We start from the raw sequence: 24,361 nt of genomic DNA, 5'->3' as shown, positions 1-24,361 counted from the left end.
TAACACCCACTCTAATATTTGTTACATTTTTTTAAATAATAATATTTTAAATAGGTCCTCAAAAATTTACGGTCTAATAGATTTGTTTTTCAAAAAAATTAACTAGGTTTCGGGTCTTCAAATAGGTCCCCAAACCAAGTTGAACTGGTTAAGACAATACTCTCTCCTACGTGGAGGTTGTAGATGTGACGTGTCAGATAAAGTAACACGCGTTGCGCTCATGATACATTAGTCCTTGGACACATGGCTAAAATGACGTCGTTATGGGACAACGACAAATGACACTGTTTTAAGGGGACAAATACGTCCCACCTTCGTTTCTTAATTCTCAAAACTTCGACGTTTTAAAGTTAAATAGGTTCCCTAAAATTTTTATTATAAGTCAAAAAGGTCCCTGAATTTATAGTATATATATCAAATTGATCCCTTCAAATTAAGCAACTAGAATCAAAATTAAAATGAAATTATGATAAAATTATTCAAAGTATGTCAAAGTATGCAGTTCCAAGCACATGAAATGATAAATCTCAATTACAATTACAATCAAACAATTAGAATTTGTCAATATCCTCATTTAACATCTTGTTCTTTCGCAGAATTTTGATCTTTCTATCTTCATAAATTAGGTGAATACCAAATTTCAAGTTAGCAGAGGTGAAATCATACTAATACATTGCCTTGTGGTCAACTGGTCATGGTGACCTAAGTCCAAAAAAAATTCTATAGATCAAAAAAATAGATCAAGTCAATGGATGGGAGAAAATTTTTTACTTTCTCTATTAATGTACAAATACTTTTTTGTTGTCTTTAACAAAACTTTCAACATGATAAAATATAGTTACTATGTCTTCACTCATCTAAATACCAAAACATAAAACTCTGTCACAAATTAACCAAACAACCAACACAATACAACAACATCACAATAGAATAAAAATTTTAAACACTTACATTATTTTTGTTATTATTAAATACATATCCATAAACTCTTACTTAATCTACACCTACAACATACTGTCTATGAAGAATTAGTTCGTAAAATCTAGGTGAAGTTTTAGGATACTTGTAATTTTATAAAGAGAGAAAGAGAAAATTTTTTTTTATACAAGTTACCCACTTAAATTCAAGGATTTTTTTACTTATAATAAAAATTTTAGGGGATTTATTTGGCTTTAAAACGTCAAAGTTTTGAAAATCAAGAAATAAAGGTGGGAATGTATCTATCATTTCAAAACGACATTATTTAGTATTGTCCCAAAATAACATTATTTTAGCCACGTGTCCAAAAACTAATGTATTTTAAGCGCAACTTATGTTATTTTACATGGCACATTATATCTACAATTTTTACATAGAATAAAAAATATTGTATTAATCGATTCAATCTGATTTAAAGACATGTACAATATATATCTAATAATTTTTAAAATTCAAAACTTAATTAATTTTTTAAAAAAATAAATTTATTGGACTACGAAATTTTTAGAATTTTAGGACCTATTTGGGATATTAAAAAAGGATTAATGAACTAAGGATTTGATCTTGGGTTTGGACATAGCTAAAACCCAAAGAAATGATCTGACTGGACCAGCGAAACATGCCACTTGCCACGTGTCCATTAAGAGGATTGAAATTCCATTCTTACCCATTGAACGTGGCAAGTCCCCCCCACCTCGATGAGTAGTGCAGTGATGTGACTTATGAGTTATGTACTTATGATACTTTTGATGAGAAACCAAAGCATTTGTGTGTCCAAAATCAAAAGCAAAACAAAAGAACACTTTGAACTGCTTCTTTGTTTCGACTTGCCAGTTGCCACCGCAATCTGCTTCATTTGTACTCCCGTTCCGACAAGGGGACTCATCACCAACGAAGCCTACATGGTGGACCCCACGCAAGTTCAACACCATTCCAATGGTTTTCTATTTTTCTGTTGCCAGGTAAATCAAAATGTGTAATCCCTCCTCTAAATATTTAGCCCCAAGGATAATATCTTTTTAGCCCCTTTTCTTTCTCTAAGATAAACGTCTAATGGTTTTTTTTTTCTTTTTCAAAATTAAAAAAAAAAATTTGTCGAGTGAAAATCATTTTGCAGATTTGTTGTAATAAGAAAAAATTTCTTGTGTGGTCTGTCAGACAACCGTGTGACCACCCCACCGCAGTTGGTGCGGTGAGAACGATCCTCCATTGCCACAGATGGAAGCCTCCAATGAGGATTCGCTCTGGACCATTAATCACGCTCTGATCACACACACGGTCATGATTCATCAACCAGACTTCGGTTCCTGTCTCCTTAGAACTCAAGGATACAGTTGTACGAGCCTATAGAACAGATCCTGTTCAAGTAAGGTCGTGTCCTTCTGTTTCACTCTTTGATTATATGAACGCTCGTGTCTTGCTAAGAACAAGCGATGTCAGACTAACTTTGCTTCCCTTGTTAACCTCATCTCTCTCTTTCTGGAATTGTATTTATTGATTTAAGATCCCTCAATATATATGCCAATAATGAAATGATGGAGATAGTAATGTTTTATAAAATGATGTTGTATTTTGGGTGCATTATCAGATAAATAGCATGAGAAAGATTGTACACCAGTTAAAATTGCTGTAGAAAACTTGACTGGTGGTCCTAAACCTTTCTCGTCATTTCTCTTATCATATTATTAATAAACTTAATTGCCGCATTGTTCCAGCCTATAAGAACTACATAATCATTATTTGTCTCCTGTTCTTATCAGTTTAATATCTGATACATGGGCTAATAGTCCATTTGAATTAAATCAATTTTTATAGGGAGAGACCAGAGAGTCCATAGTGGTAGTTCTCATGTGTCACCTTTGTCTTGCACTATAGCATAGTTTGGTACATTCATCCCACCCAAATCAGTTCAAATTATTCTTCGATGTTAGATTAGGATTTAAGAATTCAAAAAATGGTGTTGATGGATTATAGGGTTCTGTTGTGACAGAATACAAAGTGTGACCCATTGATGCTTTGTTATTATTCACATTAGGTTCTTTAGTAGGAGATCAATCTTCAATCTTATGTATGAACAATTCTGTTATGAAATTCTACCTAAAATTAAAGCTTACAATGGTGGCATATATATATATCTGAAATATCAAAACAAATTAATTGAATGCTCAATTCAGTTTTATGGTTGATCTTGAATATTGATGCTTGATTAGCTAGCTGTTATATTGTTATAACAGGAACAGATGGAAACCTTGAAAGCGAGTGAAATCTGGGCCATTAATCACACTCTGATAACACGGTCGTGGTTCATCGACCATGTCTTTGGTTCCTTAAAACTCAAGGTAAGCCGTACCAGTATACAATTTTGTGTTCATGTATATATACACTTATTTAGCTGCATTCATTAAGAATGATATGTAAAATGTTTGTAACCAGTCTGGATTTTCTAATAAAGTTGTAAGATGTTTCTTACATAGCAACATTTATCTCTAATCATAGACTCAGAGGCTTACTTGAAAAGAACTGTAATATATACACAATTTTTTATATATAATCCCTTATTTTGATCTTATTAATTCCCTTTATAACAGGATTATGATCATTATACTTTTTCATGTGGGCAGCTATCATGAATTAAGATGTGAACCCCATACACTCAACTTGCACAAGTGGAAGGAGATCATAACTCGGTCCCCGATACTAGTGAATTTATTAATGAATTAGAATAAAACCCGCGCGATGCACGGACGGTAAATTAATGATAGTATATAATAAATATTAAAATTGATTATGTTTTGTAGAATCAAATTGATTATGTTTATAAAGACATATTCTTTATAAATTGTTGAGTTGTATGCATTTTCTATTGTGTTGTTTGTTTTATCTTTGCATGTATGTTCTTCTTCTGAAGATGTGTCTTGAATTTGTATGATTTTCATTCTCTTTAATCTTTTGATGTGCATGCAGTTTTCCAATGACATCTACAATAAAAAGAACAAAAATGAGTAGATTTTTTTTAAATATTTTATTTTTAATAAGAATAATTGAAATAGTATAAAACGAAATTACCTTTTAATATTTTTTTGACCCACCCTGTCAAACAATGTCTCAATTAATACAAATTCAAAATAGTGTTGGAAAATGTTCAATTTAAAACTACAATTAAAAATATAATAAATATGTTTATTTTGTACATTTTCATCTAATATAATTATTTCTAAGGAAATAAACTCTTCTTCATTTGTGGGTGTTAATGTTTTTCATAGACGAATTATGCGAATTTTGATAAATCAATTGTCTGTTTGTTTGGTGATATTGTCCAAAGAATAATGCTCCATTGGGTAGGGGATTGAACTTATACCGTTGGAGTAGTTCTACCATTATTGGTGGATAACTATCCCTTTTATTCAGAAGTTGTTGAGATCTCTCTTTTAGAAGTGAGAGATAGCAGGGATAAATTATAACTCCTTCAAAAGGGAGTTATCACTTGGTAGTATTCTAAGAGGTCGATTATTTGGTAACTGTTTTTTGAACATTCTCAGTTTTGAGTCTGGTTTTGAGTTTTAGGTTAGGATATGAACAACTATTAAATCAAAATTAAGGTTGTCCACAAATAATTATGATAGAGCAATTTATAAATATTTTTGTGGTGGATTTGATTTTACCAAAAATAATGATAATGTGAAATTTTAACCATTTATACGTTGAAAAGAACATTTTTTATTTTGTGCCAAAATAGAAATAAAAAGACATTACTTGAACACTTCTGCAGGTACATATCCTAAACTCAAATTTTACTCATGCAAATGTAAATATTATATATTACAGCATCCTTCTAATTTAATTTTGAGTGATGCTACAAGTAAAAGTGTTTTTGTAGTCAATTCTAATTAAGTGGACACAAATAAAAAAAATACGCATATATGCGTTATTGTTTTTTTTTTTCGTACTTTTTTAACACATAATTTTTAATTTGTTAAAAAGCATACAAATTTATTGATATAGTACATAAATTTTTAAACATATAAAAATTTGTATTAATATAGTATAAAAATTTTCATACATAGTACTAAAATTTTTATCATAACATAGAATTTTTGTACTTAACATAAATTTTATTAATGTATAATACAAAAGTAAAAATTCAGGTGTAATTACCAATAGTAATAGAACTGATAAGAATGCACCTGAGTTGATAGAATGGATAAAAATTAATATAAGCTAATAAAAATTAATTTAAAAAATTATAGAGACAGAACGGAAATACGAGTTAGGGTGGAACTTTTACTACTAGAAATAGTAATGGGATAAAATCTACATAAAATAAAATAAAATAAAATAAAATGAAAGAGTAAGTAGTGCAAAAATGCATTCTTATTCGTTCTATTTATACTGGTAATTACTGAGCTTTTACTTTACACGTAAATAGTGGTTCTCTAGTAATCTTTCTAATTATAGATAAAGTAGGAGGAGAAGAAGGATAATAAAATTGGTTGTAATAATTGTTGAAAATCATGATAATTAACTAAGAAGAATAATAATAAAAGATACTAACAAAGGGTGACAGTTGAATTTACAAATTCTTGTATATGACTAACTCGGGCTAAAAAATTATAGACATATATTCCTTCATGTCAAATACAAATTGACGATTGGAAGAAATAATTTTCTTTTTTATTTAAAAAAAATAAAAAAGAAAGATTCTAATTATCCAACATAAGAACATAACATCTTATTGGCTCTTCATCTAACAACATCCCAAAACCCCTCATAGGGACAAAGTTAATAGTCAAATCCATGCACCTAGGATTCATGATAACACTCTTTGAAGACCACCAACTAGATTTAATTTTACCCCATACACCCATTTGCACACTGAAATTAATCTTCTCTTTATGTTTGTCCATCATGATATTTTCCACAACCCACTCCTTCACCTTTGGTTGATCCTCATCATCTATATCCCAATCCTTCTTCCACACTTTAAAGCTAACAAATTTATGTTCCATTGGTCCCAAAGCAATTAACTTTTTCTCTAAGGAACTCACCCCAATAACCTCTTCTTTGTATAGCACCATACCAACCATGTGATCCAAATACAATGTTGAGAATAGGTTTGGGTTTTGCACCACCAATTCCACACCCCATTTGGCTGATACATTTTTGTTTGTGTATGAAACATTGAGCCCTGATACAGAAAGTGCAAGGATTTCCATGGTGGGGGGTTTTGGTGTACCTGATAGCTCTGTGAGGATGCTTGGATTGCAAGTAAACACCAAAGTTGTGAATGATATGATGAAGATTAGAAGCCCTATGAGTTCTGATATGAGAACCAGGGAAGGCCAATCCTTATTGCTTGAATAACAACCTCTCATGTTATTCATTAACTGAAAAAGCATCTTTTTTTTTAAAGTAAAGATATAAACCTATGAGAGATTGGAGAAAAAGACAGAGAGATCTGGTTTGGATTTCAATGAACATGGTCATGCATTTATATGTAGGAGTCTTTTTCATTAAATCTGCTTAGGAAATTTTAGATATGAATTTGATAGCATGTAACGGTTATTTCATGTAAGCATTTTGCATAATCTAGTTGCAATAACTGTGAATTATGGAAGTTAGAATAATTAACGAAACAATGTTAAAATTAGTCACAGGAGATATATACACAACATATATAGTTTCATAATCCATTTGGATTTGCTTTGATGTCTATCTGTTCATAACCATATTAACAAATATATAGTTTTTGTTTTAGATTAAATCTGTAAACTTAATAAATTAATTCGAGAAACAACTTAAAAATTCTTCTTTTCTTTTACAACTGAATAAATCAAGGATGAACGTTGTAAAAGGTCATGGCCGAAGCGAATCCATTTGTTTTAGAAAAATAAAAAATTGCAAATATATAGTTATTTTTTAGGTGCCATCTGTAAAGTTTTATTATTCATTTGACATCTTTAATTATTATTACTATTATTTTTTGTAATTCAGTAGTACATCATTATATAAATACGAAAAATAACTATATAAAATGTCCAACTGTGAACAGAGAATTAAAATTAAAAAAATAATCATTATTAACATAAATAAATGTGTATGACACAAATCAGGCTAAATAGGATACATTAAAATTAAAATAAAATGTATATATCTATATATTATTATACATTTGAAATTGTCCATGGTATTTGTAATGCAAAGGTCTCTAAATAGGATACATGCATCTGCTAAGTGCTAACACCGTGGATGGAAAACAAGGGAAAGAAGTAAAATTTAAAGGATCAATCAAACAGTGCTACTCACACAATGTTCTGGAAAACCAACAATATGCAGACTCATCCCAGAGGATTATGATCAAATAGATCTTCTTTTTGACCTGCAAATATAGAGGAAACCAGCAATTAGACATCTCAATAATACAGTGGCATATACATATACAACTTATAAACTATGAATTTAATTTTGATGCACTGTCAGTGTAAAGTAGTTTTACATGTACATCCAATTATATAATGCCACATCAGTCAAAATAACTACCTTTCACATTGACCGCGTGAATGGTCATCCAAAAGAACAGATATAATTGCACGACTGTGTAAAACGTTTTACGCTGTCAGTACATCAAAATTAAACTCATAAACTATTACATGAATGTTGATATTCATGATCATACATAGTAATTAAGGTAAGCATAGGAGTATATAGAAGAGCCTGCTTGATATTTCTTTTTCTCATGTCATAGAAACTCTCTTTTTCACACAGTTGGCAATCTTTGCAATACTTGAAGAGCAAGAAAAAGTAAAGCCAAAAACTAAACTAAATTGGAAGTTGCTGCCAGGGGAGGGTGGTTTCCTACCTTTCAGCTTGTTTAATTAGCTTGAATCTACTTTGCATACAAAGCTATTATGCTATTTGACCAGCTTTAGTTTTTCATGGTTGGCATGACTGTTTCAAAAGCTTCCACTAGCAGCCCCACCTTTCTTTTCCGAGCTGGGGTTAGTTGCGAAACAACCTGTCTAAGCGCATAATCAAGCATCCATTCTTGTGTGCCTTTCCTTCCTGCCATGTCTAGATGCCTTAAGTCAACCTTTTCTGCTTCTGGATCAAGCTCTATTGGCAGATATTTAGGCCCTCTTGGGTTGAATTTTCTCACTTTTTCCAATGACTTGATGAATCTCCTAAGCAGGATCACCTTTTTAAGATTGCTCCAGCTTCTAGGTAATTTCCTGTCCGGGTTGTTTCCTTCCTTTGATTCTGTTTGATCTTCCTTTTCGCGTTTTTCAGTTATTGTATTTCCAAATGCCATCCTTGGTTCCTCTTGGTATCATCCGGGATGATTGAATCAATTGCTTCTTCTACCATCTTGATGGCTTCAAGCTGTTGGCGTTCAACTTCTTGGTCAGCTAGACCATGATCCTTCATGTCCATACCTTGATTCATCATTGGTGTACTTTCACATGAAACTGAGGTGTCTCTTGATCTGCTACCTTCATACTCAGATTCTTTCCCATCTGCTCCATCAATTACTAACTTGGAATCATTTTCTCCTGAACCGGATACCATGTGCTTATACACCAAGTACCATAGTCCTGTGTAGTTCTGCTTCTCTGGCTGAGTCTCAGATTCTACATTAGCATTATTAGGATCTTCAGATTGCTCATGCATAGGGATATTAGCTTTCTCTGTCCTTCCTTCTGTGTCAGTTTTTGGTTCGCCTAGTTGGTCTGAAGGTTCTCCTGAACCAACCAAATTAGTTCCAAGTGTCCTGACAAGACCTTTTAGTATAAAACTTTTCGAATTAGAAAATTGTTCTGTATTGGCATCAATCTTGGTTTCAAAATCTCGTTGGGGTGAGCCAGATTGGCTTGTTGGATTTCTTTTGTTTGAATCCAGTATTGAGTCTTCTGGAACTTCACTGAGTATCCCACTGAATGGAGCCTCCTCATGATGAATATTATCATTTCCAGTTAATGCCTTCTCCCCATTATCATAACTGCTGGCTATACTGTGTGTGGCATTTGATTTTTCTTTGACAGCTCCAGATGCAGAAATAGTCTCAACTGCCTTGGTCCCAAGATTTTCAAGACATCTTTCTTTAAGCACAACAGAATTGTGCAGTTCAGGCATTGTATTATAACAAGCATTATCTGCAAATTCAATAATAATATTATGAGAACATGGATGCTTTTCCAAGCAACATATCTTATTAGAATAACCATAAATCTGTACCTTTTTCTGTTTCTTTCTTGCTGTGATTCGAGGAGTCATCAAGGGACCGAACTGGATTGGCTCGATTCTCAATTGTTGCAGAAGACAATGGGGCATTTTGAGCATCTTGAAATGGAAGAATTGTTTCAAAAGCTTCTACTAGAAGTGAAACTCTTTGCCTTTGAGCTGGTTCTAGTTTAGAAATGACCTTCTGAAGTGCATAATCAAGCATCCATTCATCAGCACTTTGTTTCTCTTCAGCTGTTTGGCGCTTGAGAAAAACTTTTTCTGCTTCAAACTCAGAATCTAATGGCAAATGTCTCGGTCGCCTAAACTTTAACTTTCTCACCTTGTCCAGTGCCTTCACAAACCTTCTCAACAGGATTAGCTTCTTCAGATTGCTCCAGCTCTTCGGTGTTTTCTGGTCAGGTTTGGATCCCATTCCTTGCCCTGTTATCTCTTCTGCTTGACTGCTCAAGTTTTTGTCTTTCGGCAATGTATCTTCTTTGGAAGATTCTTCAGATACAGAGACACTCCCTTCCCCAGTTTTATCTTCATTCTTTTCTAAGAGCTCCTCATCGGGGCCGGAGCCTCTAGACTTAGAACCATCATCAGAAGCAAGGTCTTCTGTTTCCGGAAGAAGAATTTCATCAAATGCTTTCTGGACCAAGTCAATCACACTCTTATTTTCATCATACACAGCCTGGTTCCTTTCGCACTGATCCTGAATGGAAGAGCTGTTTACTACATCAAATGAGTGAGCTCCTTTCCCTTCTCCTTTCTTATCATTCCCATCATTTGGATGCTTTTCTTCCCTCTCTGGGTTACCTAACATGGCATGCTTATACACTAAGTGCCACATTTTCATATATCTATCATTCCCTTCCTGTATTCTGTAAGCAGGCTTAGCTTCTTTCTGCAAAGAACACACCTGCATTACTTCATTATCTCCTTTTTCTTCACCACTGGTGGCTACTTCTCCCTCCAATATCTCAATATCAAAAGAAGAAGGCTTAACCACATCAACTAATGTTGATTTCTCAAAGGCATCATACCTAAAGTTGTTATTTTCTTCATCCTCTCCCATAGAACTGCCACCTTCACCAAATGTGGAATCTTCATTGTCAACAGCCCTAATACTTGAGTCCTTTACGTTCCTTTTCCCATTCTGAATGTTAGATATGCCACTTTCAGTGTTAATAATTCCGGTTTTCTGAGCAACTTTCCTTGAATTACCAGGCTTGTTTGACCTGGTAGCAGCTCTACCATCCATTTTCATGCTCCTTTGGGCCTTCAACTGACGCCTCCTCATCGACATAAAGCGTTTCAATGGAGGCAAATCCTTGTGCCGACGACCGTGAAGGGAACAGTAAGTGTATGGACAAACCTTGACTGCTGATACTTCTTGAGAACCATTTTCGTCAAGTGACAATTCATTGTGATCAGAGAAATGGGAATCCTTGAGAGCTGAAGAACAGGTGGCTCTATGCAAGCTTGATTCTGTGGAGAGAGAGATGTGATGATGGCCTTTGTCCATGGAAGCTTTCCTTGATTTGGAAGTAGGCATCTTTGCTAGGATCCTCACAGGCTTCAAGCTCAATCTTCTTGTAAGAAAACTCTGGGGTTTGTTACCACCATCATAAGATTGTGTATCATCACTGCCACAAATGGATTCAGATACTTTTCTTGTTGATTTTTGGCCATTCAGAGTTCCAATCTTGATTGATCTTGATGACTTGAGTTTCCTCCTCACATCATTCCTTCCGGATATCTTTCTGCTCAGACTCCTCTTCAGTTTCACAGTTGTGAATAGCATTTGTGTATTCTGCAGGCAAGAATCAAGAATCCATGTCAGAGATCCAAGAAGGACTTTACATCTATGGCTTATTAAGGTACAGTTCCACAAGAATCAAGACTCAAGAAGCAATGCATATTTTTTCATTTTATCCTTTTCACAAACACTGAAGCTGCCCAAAATCAAGCTTTTACAAATTTATAAATTTATCAAGAATCAGTAAACTTTCTTTTTACCTGAAAGCTCTCCTTTGCATGAGAGCTACTTGTACCCTTCATGTAATGAGGTGACGAATCTGACATCTCAATTGGGGTTGTTGGCATTTCTGAACTTTCTGTGGCAAAAGATGAGAGAATGGAAAGATTCTCAAGCTTGGATTTCCCTCTTCTATTGGTTGATCTCATGCTTGAAAATCTGGAAAACCTTATTGATCTCATTTTCTTCAGTTTCTTCACTGATCCCAACCTTCCTATGCTTTCATGCTGAAACGAAAGAGAGTCCTCCGTTTCAGGCACACTTTCAGATTCAACCTCTAGATTGATCATTCTGCAGAACTGCAGAACACATTCAACACATTGAAATAAAATTTGGTGGAAAAACAAATAAATTCTAGATTGAGTAATGAAAACAAATGAACAAAATTAAATGGTCTGGCACCTATTCGTGAAAATGCTCCAGAGAAGTGTGTGTAGTGTACTTTGTTCTTTGTTGTACAGCTGTGTACCAGTTTTCTTAGTTGCACTTTGATATTAAAATTAATGGAGGAATTAAAAAAAATTATATATCTTATAAAAAGAAAAAAAAAAGCTATGGCTCTTGAGATTTACGTCTAGGAATTGGAATTGAAATTGTCAAAAGATTTTTTTTTTCTTTAATTAAAAAAATTAAGTGAAATGGGGACATTGGAGTGCTTGACTAGTAGGCAAGAAAGGAAGATTCTGTTGCGTTTAATTGACCTGGCCTATGGTCAATACTCAATAGAAATATAGAATTCGACGTGATAACAACAACTCAAATTTATTTTATTTATTATTACATTTATTTTGGAAAGATGATGACAATCATGATTTCATGGCTTGTACGTTTCGTTTGCGAATTGTGATCTCCAAACTATATTTTAATGTTTGGTAGAAAAAGATTTCATTACGTATATATAGGTGTGGAAAAAGTCTTGACACTCATCATTCTTTCTTCCTTTCTTTGATAACTACCAACTTTTATTATGGTTTGTAATAAAAAGTCATCCGTTAATGCCATCCATTATATGGAAAATTTCTATTTAAAGTTTTGATATATATTTAAATTCATTTTAAATTCTAATGACGATACTTTAATGAGTGAGAAAGTGAGAGTTGATGCATGCACAATGAGTGTGACAACTGACAACTGTGAGTTGTGCTGCTATGAAGAATAACGCGTATTGTGAGTCATAGGTGATGACCGAGAAGAAGACTATCATATGGATCTGGGCTCAATGGGATCGTTTTTTGAAGAAGCCCATCTAAATTTTTTCTAGGCCCATGAGAGGAGTCACTTTCGGCCACGTTTGGTTGTTCCCGTTCCTTTATCTCTGGGAAGTATGGAACCGAATGCTTGTGGGATTGGATAGGTTTGTGCATTATGCGAAAAGTTCCAAAGCTGCAATTCCCAATTCCCAAAGATATGGTTAGGTTTTCAGTTATCTCTAGTACCCACTACTTTTTGTTTAATACCAAATTTTATGACACACACCTTAAGAAAGTCTAGAAATAGTGAAATAAAATAAATAAATAAATGTTGATTTGAATGTTCAAATAACATTTTCCTATTATTGGATATGGTGCGTTCATGCATAGTATATGGGACTACGTGTTGTGTTGTGTCCTAGTCATCAATTCATTTTTTTTGTGATTGGGGCTCTGCTTCTGATTCTGCTTCTTGACCCATATCCGAATCTTTTTATCTAATCTCATCCTTGACTCTTCTTCCCCCAACTTCGTTGCTTTCTTTGACTCCCCCAACTTTATATCTTCTCAAATCCACCGTTTCGTTTCTCAGCTTCATTAAAGCTTTCATCTTTTCTTCAGCTTCTATACTATACCACACTTCTTGGGTTTCTCCTTGTAGTTACAAGAAACAACAAAGATTTTCAGCTGCAATACTGTAATCTTGTTGTATTTAATGTTCTGTCAATTTGGTTGTTACTAATTTAGGGTTTATTTGGGAATTTTATGAGCTCTGTCGGTGGCTAAACTTAGAACTTCAACCTTTCGTTTGTTAAATTCTCTTGTTGTTAATTATTCATTTGTTTAATTTAATCTAAACCCTAGGGATTTTATAGTTTGCGATTTGAATGGATCATATTAGTAATGAGGCTCGAGTTGACCGTTTTCGAATTGGCCCTTCCGGCATACTTGGTAGGACGGTTGCTTATAGGGTTCTTTTCTGCAAGTCTATGTCAGAATTGAGGCACCGAATAGTTCATGTATTGTTGCATCTAATTTTTAGGTTTAAGGGATTTTTTGCACCCATTTTGTCATGGTTTCATCCAAGAAACCCTCAGGGGATATTAACAATGATGACAATACTTGCTTTCTTGTTGAAACGATATACTAATGTAAGGGCAAGTGCTGAACTAGTGTATAGGAGGAAGTTCTGGAGGAATATGATGAGATCTGCCTTGACTTATGAGGAGTGGGCTCATGCAGCTAAGATGCTCGATAAAGCGACTCAAAAGATGAATGAATCCGATCTTTATGATGTGGAATTGGTGAGGAACAAGCTCCAAGAGCTGCGCCACCGCCGGCAAGAGGGGTCTCTCAGAGACATAATATTTTGTATGCGTGCTGATCTTATTAGGAATCTAGGTAATATGTGTAACCCCGAGCTCCACAAGGGTAGGCTTCATGTGCCTGCCTTAATCAAGGAGTACATTGATGAAGTATCAACTCAGCTCAGAATGGTATGTGACTCTGATTCAGAGGAGCTCTCATTGGAAGAAAAGCTTGCGTTCATGCACGAAACTAGACACGCTTTTGGGAGGACGGCTTTGTTGTTAAGTGGGGGTGCTTCTCTTGGAGCATTCCATGTGGGTGTTGTACAAACACTTGTAGAACATAAACTATTGCCTAGGATAATTGCTGGTTCTAGTGTGGGATCCATAATGTGTGCTGTTGTTGCCACTAGGTCTTGGCCTGAACTTCAAAGCTTCTTTGAGGATTCGTGGCATGCGTTGAAGTTTTTCGACCAAATGGGTGGGATTTTCACAGTTGTCAAGAGGGTTACAACATTTGGCGCTCTTCATGAGATCAGACAATTGCAAATAATGTTGAGGCATCTGACAAGCAATCTTACATTTCAAGAGGCTTATGACATGACAGGTAGAATTCTTGGGATTACAGTTTGCTCCCCGAGGAAGCATGAACCACCAAGATGTCTTAACTACTTGACTTCGCCGCACGTTGTCATATGGAGTGCAGTCACTGCTTCTTGTGCTTTTCCTGGCCTTTTTGAGGCTCAGGAATTGATGGCAAAGGATAGAAGTGGTGAGATTGTTCCTTACCATCCTCCTTTCAATTTGGGTCCTGAGGAGGGATCCACTTCAGCGCGCCGATGGAGAGATGGTAGCTTGGAGGTTGATTTACCAATGATTCAGTTGAAAGAGCTGTTCAATGTCAATCACTTTATAGTCAGTCAGGCTAATCCTCATATTGCACCCTTGCTAAGGTTGAAAGAATTTGTGAGAAATTATGGAGGCAATTTCGCTGCTAAGGTACATATTCATGGACTTACAGCTTACTATTGACTATTGTACTACAAGCACAATTCATGATTTGTTCATGTGCATGTTTATATTTATTGTCATTGCATACGCTTGTTTCTGAAATATTAATAGTATCTCATCTGTATCAAAATTTTCATCCCTTAAGCAGAGGATTCTTAAATTCACACTATAATAAATTTGTGTTTACTTTCCCGGACTGATTAATGAAACAATTGTATCCCTTAACAGCTGTCATTCATAATTTCTAAATTCTAAGGCATTGTCATACATATTAATTATTGCATCTATAATATATTCTTAAGACAATGATTTTAGCATTTTTAACATTTTTTTCAATTTTCAGCTTGCTCATCTTGCGGAGTTGGAAGTGAAACACAGGTGCAATCAAATACTTGAACTTGGCTTTCCATTAGGTGGACTTGCCAAGTTGTTTGCTCAAGACTGGGAAGGCGATGTTACTGTTGTTATGCCTGCAACTCTTGCTCAGGTATGTGTTTATGGAATCTTCATAGTTCATATTATCAGCTATGTATTTAATTTGAGTGATCGAAGTAACTTCGGTTATATTTTAACTCAAAAGAAAAAGAGCTAATGGTTAACATCAAGTCTTTATTGCCAAACTTGTTGAAATTTTATTGTACATAGATACATTCTTATATTTTGAGAAGTGTCCTGATATTTATCTTATATTATTTTACCTGTGTCCTACTCCAGTACTCAAAAATCATACAGAACCCTTCGTATGCGGAGCTTCAGAAGGCAGCCAACCAAGGGAGAAGATGCACCTGGGAGAAGCTTTCAGCCATAAAAGCAAACTGTGGAATCGAGCTTGCTCTGGATGAATGTGTTGCAGTTCTGAATCATATGAGAAGACTCAAAAGAAGCGCACAGAGAGCTGCTGCTTCTGCTTCTCACGGTTTATCCAGCAACAACAGATTCAATGCTTCAAGAAGAATCCCTTCATGGAATTGCATTGCACGAGAGAATTCAACAGGTTCCCTTGAAGACCTTACAGATGCTGCTTCCCCAGTGCATCAAGGTGTTAGTTGTTCCAATGGAGGCAATGGTAAAAACTGGAAGACCCATCGTGGCGCACATGATGGAAATGACAGTGATTCTGAAAGTGTTGATTTGAATACATGGACCAGATCTGGAGGCCCTTTGATGAGAACTACTTCTGCGAATAAGTTCGTCGACTTTCTCCGCAGCCTGGATGCTGATTCAGAGCAAAATAAAGGCCTGATGGCTCATTCTAACCCTCATGATTTCCAATATCACAGTCCTAGAAACACACCACCAGATTGTAGCTTTGATAGCGCAGAATCCGATCAGAAGGAACAAATCGGTAATAGGTTTGTTAACGGTTCTAGCATAGTGGTAAATGAAGGTGACCTTTTGCAGCCTGAAAGGATACATAATGGGTTTGTGTTCAATATTGTCAAGAAAGAAGAGTTAACACATTCAAATCGGTGTCATGATTTTGAAAATTACAGCAATGAAGCTGCTGAGAGTGTCCAAATTGAGTCTCCAGAAAAGGATATGGATGCTGCAAGCTCATCTTCTGAAAGTGGAGATGATGATCCTTTGGCAGCTAGGTCCCTAACTTAGACATAAGATTATGTTTCCATGGATCACAGCTTTATTTACAGTTAGAGATCAATTCTTTTCCACTTAGTCTTTAATTTTTAGGTCCATTTTATTCCACCTTGTAAGTAGTAGAAACTAGGAAATCCAATCTTGGGTTGCATTATTTATTTATGTAAATTATGTTTCTGATTTTGAAGGGAATATAGCTCTCAATTTGCTTTACTCATAAATGTAAGTAAGAAAAGAAAGAGATATATTGTACATTCTAATCCCAGAATGCATTGAAACTTTTACTTTTTCCTACTTCTGATGATGATTTGAAATTCAATCAGTTTTTAGTATTTTACATGAATAATGTTATTTTCTAATTTGAATGTAGGATATTCGAACAGTTGGATATGTGACATTTCTCAATAATATGATAATAAGAGCCAACAACTTGACCATATTAAACTGCCATTTAATTTTTTGGTTGCCCTCCGTATTTCCTACTCGACAGGTCAAGGGGGTTAATCCATCATGGATCTGAAGTTCATTTAAAAGTTTGTCACATGCATCTGTCGATACTTGTTTAAATGGACAAGTGAGCTAACCATTCGACCAACCATTTAACCAACCCAAATTGATTGTCATTTATTTATTTGGTATTAATCATTTAATTTGTTTTTATTAAACCTTAATGCAACAAGTTGAAAAAACAATTGGGTAGGGCTACAAAAGTAAGCCCAACCACTTGTTTCACTTGAAAGTGCAGCTTACTCTACTTGAGCCACTAAAATCAATTGGAGAAACTATTTTCAAATATGAGGAAACTATTAAAGGAAAGGATACTTAAACCAAAAACCATTTATAGTAGACTCTAACAAGATTAGCTGTAAACCTTTATAACACTGGCAACAAGATTAGTTTTGGACAAATACAATGTTAATGTAATCCCTTCAATCATGCCGCTATATCTAACAATCTGTGTTTATTTTTCCCTCATATATATGTATATATAATTTTAAAACTGTTATGTGAATATAAAAAATTAGTTACTATGTATTTATTAATTTAATTTTAATATGTATCTTATATTTTAACCCGTATTTTAAATACTTAGTTGATTTAATAGTTCATTTTTTAGTATATATGTAGTAAGATACAATTTTTTTTCTTTCTTTGTTTATGGTTGTGAGTTACAGAGAATGAATGATTGCATGATTCGGAGTTGTAATAGTGTTGTTAGAGTCCTAATACGTTTTAGTGAAATCAATCATTGTTGGATTTTTTATTTTTATAAATAAAATAAATGTAATATTTACCAAAATAAATAATTTTTAGAGAAATTATCGAAATAAATCAACCATTGTACGTATTTTGTTTATACTGTAAACGAAATATGACACATAAGCGTGACACGTGTATATCTCATTTACATTGTAAACGAGATATGGCCCGTATGCCCCTATATATAGAAGTAGTTTACAGCTGACTTTCGGGCCCAGTTTCACTTTCTCGACATCTTTCTCCGCTCTTTTAATCCTTTCTAACTATACCTTTGGCCCGAGCGGTGATGGCGCGCCAAGAGGGGAATGACTGGGATATAAACAGGCTAAATGAGACGACACATTACGTCGGGGCGGTCGACTTCGAGGTTAGTTTTGTTATAGTTATTAAATTTAATGATTTTAGCATTGTTAGGGTAGTCATGTATATCTAGAACGTTGATAAAATTAGAAGTTAGGTTTGTAGGCTTAATTTAGAATTCTATCCGTACTAGGTTCGTATGACATAAATGTTATCAGTTTGAAACGCTGTTATTCCCGTGCTATGTTGTTTGTGTTTATAAATGTAATGCCATTATAGTATAACACTATTTTTATTTTATAAGAATTTTAGGACTTTATTTGGTTGTATTATGTTATTTAATTTGTAATAAAAGTAATAATAAAAATAATTAATCTTGAGACTTTTGGGAGATAAATATTATTAAAGGTAAAATTAAATTTTTTAAATGTTAAAAAATTTTTATAAGTTATAATTGATTGTATATAATTTAAATATTATTTTTGTTTGTCATTAATCAGAGGCCTCGCCTCCTACTGGCCCGGCGAGTGAACTATACTTTACCTCCACAGGACGCCATCGTCCCGTATTTGACCGTGGCCAGATTCGGCGACACCGTGCCACTCAGGGATTCTACTTTTGACAATTCCCTGATTTTGACACTGGTGAAGCGATGGCGTCCAGAGATGCACACGTTTCATCTCCCGTGGGGTGAGGTCACTATCACCCTGCAGAACGTGGCGTACCACCTGGGACTACGCGCACACGGTAACCCCGTTGGCGGGTGCCTCCGAGACTTTGGTAGGTGGTACCATACGGAGACGTGGGCATTAGTGGAGCAACTCCTCGGTGCCAGGCCTCCCGTGGCAGCACAGCAGGCGGCTCAGAGGAAGGAGTAGTTCACGCTGAAGCTTGTGTGGCTACGGGATTATGTTCGCCAGATGCCCCAGACTGACGATCTCGAGACCCTCTGACAGTACGCCAGGTGTTATATCATGTTACTGATCGAAGGGTATCTAATGACCGACAAGTCCAGCAATATGGTGCACCTTCGTTGGCTACCACTGCTCCAAGACTTTACGGAGTGTAGATCGTTTTTGTGGGACTCCGCTGTGCTGGCCTGGACGTATCAGTCCCTATCTTTGGCGGCTCAGCGGGGCGTCACGGACATTGCTGGCTGCTTTCCGTTGTTGATGACATGGATATATCAGAGATTCCTCTAGTGGTGTCCACTAGATAAAGGCGTTTACCAGTATCCGTTGGCTGCGAGGTGAGAAATGCCTTTTTATGTATTTTAGTTAAATAACTTTGTCAAAACTTTTGGTATGTTACTCAATGAACCGTATGTGCTCTCCTTCAATGTGTTAGGTTGGTTGGATTGTCGCAGTAGAGCAGGGATCAGCATGAGGGCAGGGTCCTGCATTGGATGGTTTCCCTTGACCAGCTACATTTCGACGAGGTTAGTTGTAAAATACGCATGTTTTTTATTTTGGATAATTAGATAGAAATCGTATGCTTTAGTATGATTGTTATATGGATAATTCGAAAGTTTTCGTCTAATAATTGTATTTGTGTTACACTGAAAACTTTCTTTCTTCAGTTTGCATGGAGAGTCTACGATGATCCCGCCCTGCAGGCTTTGTGTCCGCCATGATTTCGTGAGGAGGAAGAGTGGGGGACATGGTTGTCAGTGGTCCCCTATTGTGCTTCAATATCGTTCGTTTTCACCACGTTGATTGGGTGAAACGGCAGTTTAATGGAGAGCAGAAGGTACCAGGCACGCCGATAAATCTTGATAGGTGAGATTGATGCTATATTTCTATTTACTTATCCGTTAAAAGATTTCAGTTATTATGATTTAAGGAAGTATCTAACACACCATCTTCATTGACAAGTACCTGACTACTACTGGTTGAGGTGAGGATGTATGGTGGCCACTCAAGCTGAAAGAGCGGTACGATATATGGCACCAGAGGTTTGAGCCCGGTCGACATATCACTGTGCAGCACACGTTTGACATGAGGCCGACCCTGGAGTACTATGACTGGTAGCGTGGGGCTTGTCGGGTTAGACATCTATCGGGGCCCACTCAACGCTAGAGGTGGCGCACCCAGCAAGTGCCTGCCGGTACGAATAGTGGAGAGATTGGAATAAACCGCAATCACATGTGCCATTCGATAGCCAAACCTGAAAGGAGCCCTGACACCACCCCTCGAACGGCTCTAGTTCCTCCATGACAAACATGAAGGCCCGCCTATCGCAATGGGTCACACGCATCTTTGAAATACCTTTTATATTCTTCTCAATGGCCGCTAAGAGTCCTTGTGAGAAGCGGTTTCCAACCGCCAACTGGCTCTGTGCTTCACTATCCTTTGTAACAAACAACTTCTGCAGTCTTTCGTACATGATACGTACGATGGCCAAAATGAGCAAGTAGCGTGTTCGCTTCAACACAGCATTGATGCACTCGAACAAATTGGTGGTCATGTGTCCAAACCTTCGACCACTGTCGCAATGCTGAAGCCAGATCTCATTTCTGAAGCGACCAGCTCAGTCCGCCATCATCAGGGAGACACCCCTCAATGCATCAATGTACCACTCAAACCGGCCTGACTTGGACTGTAAGCAGCGTTTATGAGGTATCGCTTGCCCTCAACTAACTTGAACTGGCTCGTGAAATTTGCAGCCATATGTTTGATAGAGTAAGCATGGAAGGCCCTACGGGGATGCCACCCACTATCATCAGCTCCAAGGGCGACCTTGATGGCCTAAGATCTGTCCAATATAACTAGCAAGCCGTCTTGTGGGGTGACGTGGCGTCTCAAATTAGTAAGAAAGAATGACCATGACTCGGTGCTCTCAGACTCAACAATGGCAAAAGCAATTGGCAGTATGTTGCTGTTCCCGTCTTGTACCACCACTATAAGCAACACTCCACCGCACTTGCCATACAGATGTGTGCCGTCTACAGAGACAAATGACTTGCAATGCTTGAAGGCCTCGACACATGACAAGAAAGCCCAAAATACTTTGTCGAACATGTAGCAGTCGCGCACCATGAGGTGACCTTTGTAGTACGGTTTGACGCGTAGGTCACATATGTTGCCGGGGAAACAGCTCTGCAGTGTCTGAAGTAGTTTCGGCACCTTATTGTACGACTCTTCCTAATCATCGTAGATCCGTGAAATGGCCTTCTGCTTCGCCATCCACACCTTTCTGTATGAGGGTTTGAAGTGATAGCTTTCGTGGAACGCATCTTGTTGAGACATGGTGGATGCCAGACAGCTGTGTGGCCCACCAAATCTCTGAACCTCCTTAGTCACAACAACAAAATATATTCTTACACAACATGTCTAACCAAAATAACATATCATACAAAACTACTCAAATTCACAATTAAACTTGAACTTACCAGTATCCAAAATTCTGACGAAGGGCCACACGGAGGCTCCATTGACACCCACTGTCGGCTTCACGATATTGCACATGGTACTTTAACCGGTCGGACTCGATCACCCAGTACTCAGCACTCCTGCGAATACTGTAGTTCTTCACACCTTGAAGCACCGCCTCTCGGCTTTTGAACCTATGTCCGACCCGAAACTCCACACCGTCGTCTAGGTTGTAATCCACTCCACAGGTGTCAGAAACTAGGATCCTCTCATACATGGCGTCTGGATCTAGACTGTGATAGAGACTTGGCACAGCCGATAGTGCCGAAATCGGGTGAGGTGGAGGCAGCACATGGCGCGGCACAGCCCCTGCAGGTGTCTCCGGCACAAACTCATCCTTATCGCCACCATCGGAAGACTTACTGTCTCCACTATCCGCCATGTATTCCTCGTCCGACTCCTCCTCACTCTCCTCTGCCTCATTCTCCGGAATCATGACATGAATGGGCGGTGGTGCGAGAGGTCGGTCATCTTACACATACGTGTCCTGTGCGGAACTCCCACTACCACTGTGGCCCACCTCAGCGGACAGCTCCATTACCTGTTCACACATGATCCTCCCGTGAATGTCGAACATCAATCGCACATGCTCGTCCCCGTGAAGTCGAAATAGCCGAAACCGGAAGACTCCATTTTCCATGGGTGCCAGCAACCTATACGCCACACTTTCGATTTTCCTCGCTTGTGTCCCCCCAAACTTGCTCAATATCAAACTCTTCAAATCCGACAACGTCTCCACATGCTGAGTACGAAACAATATCGGATCCTGACACTCAAATGTCATCCCGTTGTCGCCATTTCTCATACGACAATTCGGATAAAGCTCCACAACTATGAATAGGTTGTTACTGACCATTCAGCTTTGTTTTTGAGAGAAACGAGATAAAAAAAGGATATAAAATGTGTGTGAAGAATATCAAAGATTACACATCCTTTTATAGATACTGAATAAAGTCATATATATATATATCGTTTACAATATAAATGAGATGACGTTTTCATGTATCTCATTTACAGTGTATACGAGATATACACGTCCCAGTCATACTTACCATATCTCGTTACGTGAAAAATAATCTCGTTCACACTGTAAATGAGATATGATAGAATTATTTAAAATGATAAATATTCGTAAAAATATTTATTTCGGTAAATTTTATATTTATTTTATTTATAAAAATTAAAAATCCAATCATTGTTTGTTAAAAAGACGTGTGATATTAAATACTTAAGTACATTTAACGTAAATGTACTTGTCACACCAAAATAAAAAATGATGCCCCAACAAGAATTGGTGAGCCATATCATTGTTTATCATTTATCCTTATCTGCCCAACTCAATGAAAAAAAAAATAATTTAAATATAAATAGAAAGAAAAAGATGAGCCGACTAAGATCACATGGCCGGTGCTCATGCAAAAGCCGACAACAAAATACAATGTATTTTTTCAAACTTTTGAATTGCATTCCAAAAACATCGATTTTGTGGTTGAAGCAATAGCTAAAATGTTGCTTACTTTACAGTTCATATATAATTTCATAATATTTGTGGTTTGATAATTAAGAGATTTTTGTTGGTTAAGTTGTTATTAATTAAGAGATTTTTGTTGCGTCTTGATTTTGGGTTGACTCCTTTGTCTCCAATTTGTTATAACATATAAACAATATGCTTTCGGTTTTCTATAATTTCATTAATTTGCCAGCTTATTTAGGTCATATATTAACTAGTTCCGCTTTGTTAAGACAAAAGTCCTAAAACTCAATTTAGTTATGAAATTTTAGTTTAAAATAAAATATATTTTTTGTTTTTAAAAGTTGTTAAAATATTTAAAAATATTTTTTAAATTTTATTTTATTTTAAATTTATTTTTAAAATTTTAATTTATATTAGATATATCTCTATTAGCTTAATTTTCAGAAAATTTAGATTCAATCTAACAATAATGTATAATAATTATATTTAGTTTATTTATATTAAAAATTATTTTTGCAAAAATATTAATAAATTGATTTTAAATTTTTTAAAAATTAATTGGTAATATTTTAAAATTTTAAACAAATTTTAAAGATAAAAAATATACTTTTTCTTTAGTGTGTTACAATCCTAAACCTATTTATAATGATGTTAAATTTAATATCTTTGTAAAATGTTTTATCGACACAATTTTTTTAAGTAGAGACGGGTTGTGTCCTCATTCCACTACGCATGCATTGACAGAGGTTCCAGACATATGGAGTGTACTCTTATAAATGTATGGTATATATATTATTTTTTTATGGGAAGTTAATATTTAAAATGGTCTTTAAAATTTGACTTCTAACTTAATTTAGTCTTTAAGATTTTAATTGATTCTAATTAAATCCTGTACTTTTGACTTACGTCTCAATTTGGTTCTTCTGTAACTTTTCGTTACTGGAGAGCTGACTTGACAATTTCAGTTGACACCTGACACTACTAAAACGACGTCGTTTAACTCTTGACGTCCAAATTATTTAGAAACGACGTCGTGTGACATGAGAAAGGGGTTAAACAAAATCCAAACGTTAACCACTTCAAAATGAAACCCCCTTTGACCCTTCTTCTTCCTCCTCTTCCCTCGTATACGTACCCTTAGAGAAGAATCATGGGTGTCGCTATAACTAAAGCTTGAAGCTTTTCTTACTTGTTTCGCCCCTATTATGAAGACTAATTGCCTGAGATTGTGAAGACTAATTGCTTGAAAATCACAATCTCTTCAAAAACAGGTAAGTAACAAAATGGTTACTCTCAACATACGATGATATGTTTTTTGCAAAATGTTACATATGAGGTTTGTTTTTCAATTTTTTCGCTCTATTTTCATCAGTGAAACTTTTGGAGGACTTTGATTGATTACGATTGTTGATGATGGTAGAGTTATTGTATGTTAGGGTTTAATTTTTTTGTATGTATGTAGCTGTGGTCAACTGAATCTTATTATTTTTGTGTGCTCCATTTAAAACACATAGTGTAAGAGATAGATGATACACTTCTTACATTCAAATGTACCC

General features: G+C 35.8%; 3 protein-coding genes, 1 non-coding gene and 1 pseudogene across 4 annotated transcripts; 2 read left to right on the top strand and 3 right to left on the bottom strand.

Moving 5' to 3' along the window:
• Positions 1–2,126: 2,126 nt before the first annotated feature.
• Positions 2,127–2,354, bottom strand: LOC127739999 (small nucleolar RNA U3). Its single transcript, XR_008000739.1, has one exon. It is a non-coding gene; the product is annotated as a small nucleolar RNA U3 (small nucleolar RNA).
• Positions 2,355–2,702: 348 nt separating this feature from the next.
• LOC127740122 (uncharacterized) lies at positions 2,703–2,873 on the top strand (annotated as a pseudogene).
• A 2,805-nt stretch (positions 2,874–5,678) lies between these two features.
• LOC107492565 (uncharacterized) lies at positions 5,679–6,191 on the bottom strand. The gene has a single exon (XM_016113605.2). It carries the CDS (start codon positions 6,189–6,191, stop codon positions 5,679–5,681), a length of 513 nt encoding a protein of 170 aa, XP_015969091.2.
• An 896-nt stretch (positions 6,192–7,087) lies between these two features.
• On the bottom strand, positions 7,088–11,844 carry LOC107492566 (calmodulin binding protein PICBP). Its single transcript, XM_021126495.2, is given in 6 exon segments — positions 7,088–7,354; positions 7,835–8,301; positions 8,304–9,125; positions 9,208–11,011; positions 11,218–11,527; positions 11,639–11,844. Coding segments are annotated over 4 exon segments (3,336 nt in total). The 5' UTR covers position 11,527; positions 11,639–11,844; the 3' UTR covers positions 7,088–7,354; positions 7,835–7,900.
• A 918-nt stretch (positions 11,845–12,762) lies between these two features.
• LOC107492661 (triacylglycerol lipase SDP1) lies at positions 12,763–16,553 on the top strand. Its single transcript, XM_016113709.3, has 3 exons — positions 12,763–14,732; positions 15,088–15,231; positions 15,459–16,553. Exons 1-3 carry the CDS (start codon positions 13,314–13,316, stop codon positions 16,350–16,352), a joined length of 2,457 nt encoding a protein of 818 aa, XP_015969195.1. The 5' UTR covers positions 12,763–13,313; the 3' UTR covers positions 16,353–16,553.
• Positions 16,554–24,361: the final 7,808 nt, after the last annotated feature.

This window comes from Arachis duranensis, chromosome 6 (assembly GCF_000817695.3).
Source record: "Arachis duranensis cultivar V14167 chromosome 6, aradu.V14167.gnm2.J7QH, whole genome shotgun sequence".
Taxonomy (NCBI): domain Eukaryota; kingdom Viridiplantae; phylum Streptophyta; class Magnoliopsida; order Fabales; family Fabaceae; genus Arachis; species Arachis duranensis.
This window is presented reverse-complemented; position numbering and strand designations above follow the sequence as displayed.

Coding starts and splice junctions, on each gene's coding strand:
- LOC107492565 (XM_016113605.2), bottom strand. CDS start 6,191: ATGGAAATCCTTGCACTTTCTGTATCAGGGCTCAATGTTTCATACACA.
- LOC107492661 (XM_016113709.3), top strand. CDS start 13,314: ATGGATCATATTAGTAATGAGGCTCGAGTTGACCGTTTTCGAATTGGC. Junction 14,733..15,087: donor GAGGCAATTTCGCTGCTAAG/GTACATATTCAT, acceptor TTCAATTTTCAG/CTTGCTCATCTTGCGGAGTT. Junction 15,232..15,458: donor TGCCTGCAACTCTTGCTCAG/GTATGTGTTTAT, acceptor GTCCTACTCCAG/TACTCAAAAATCATACAGAA.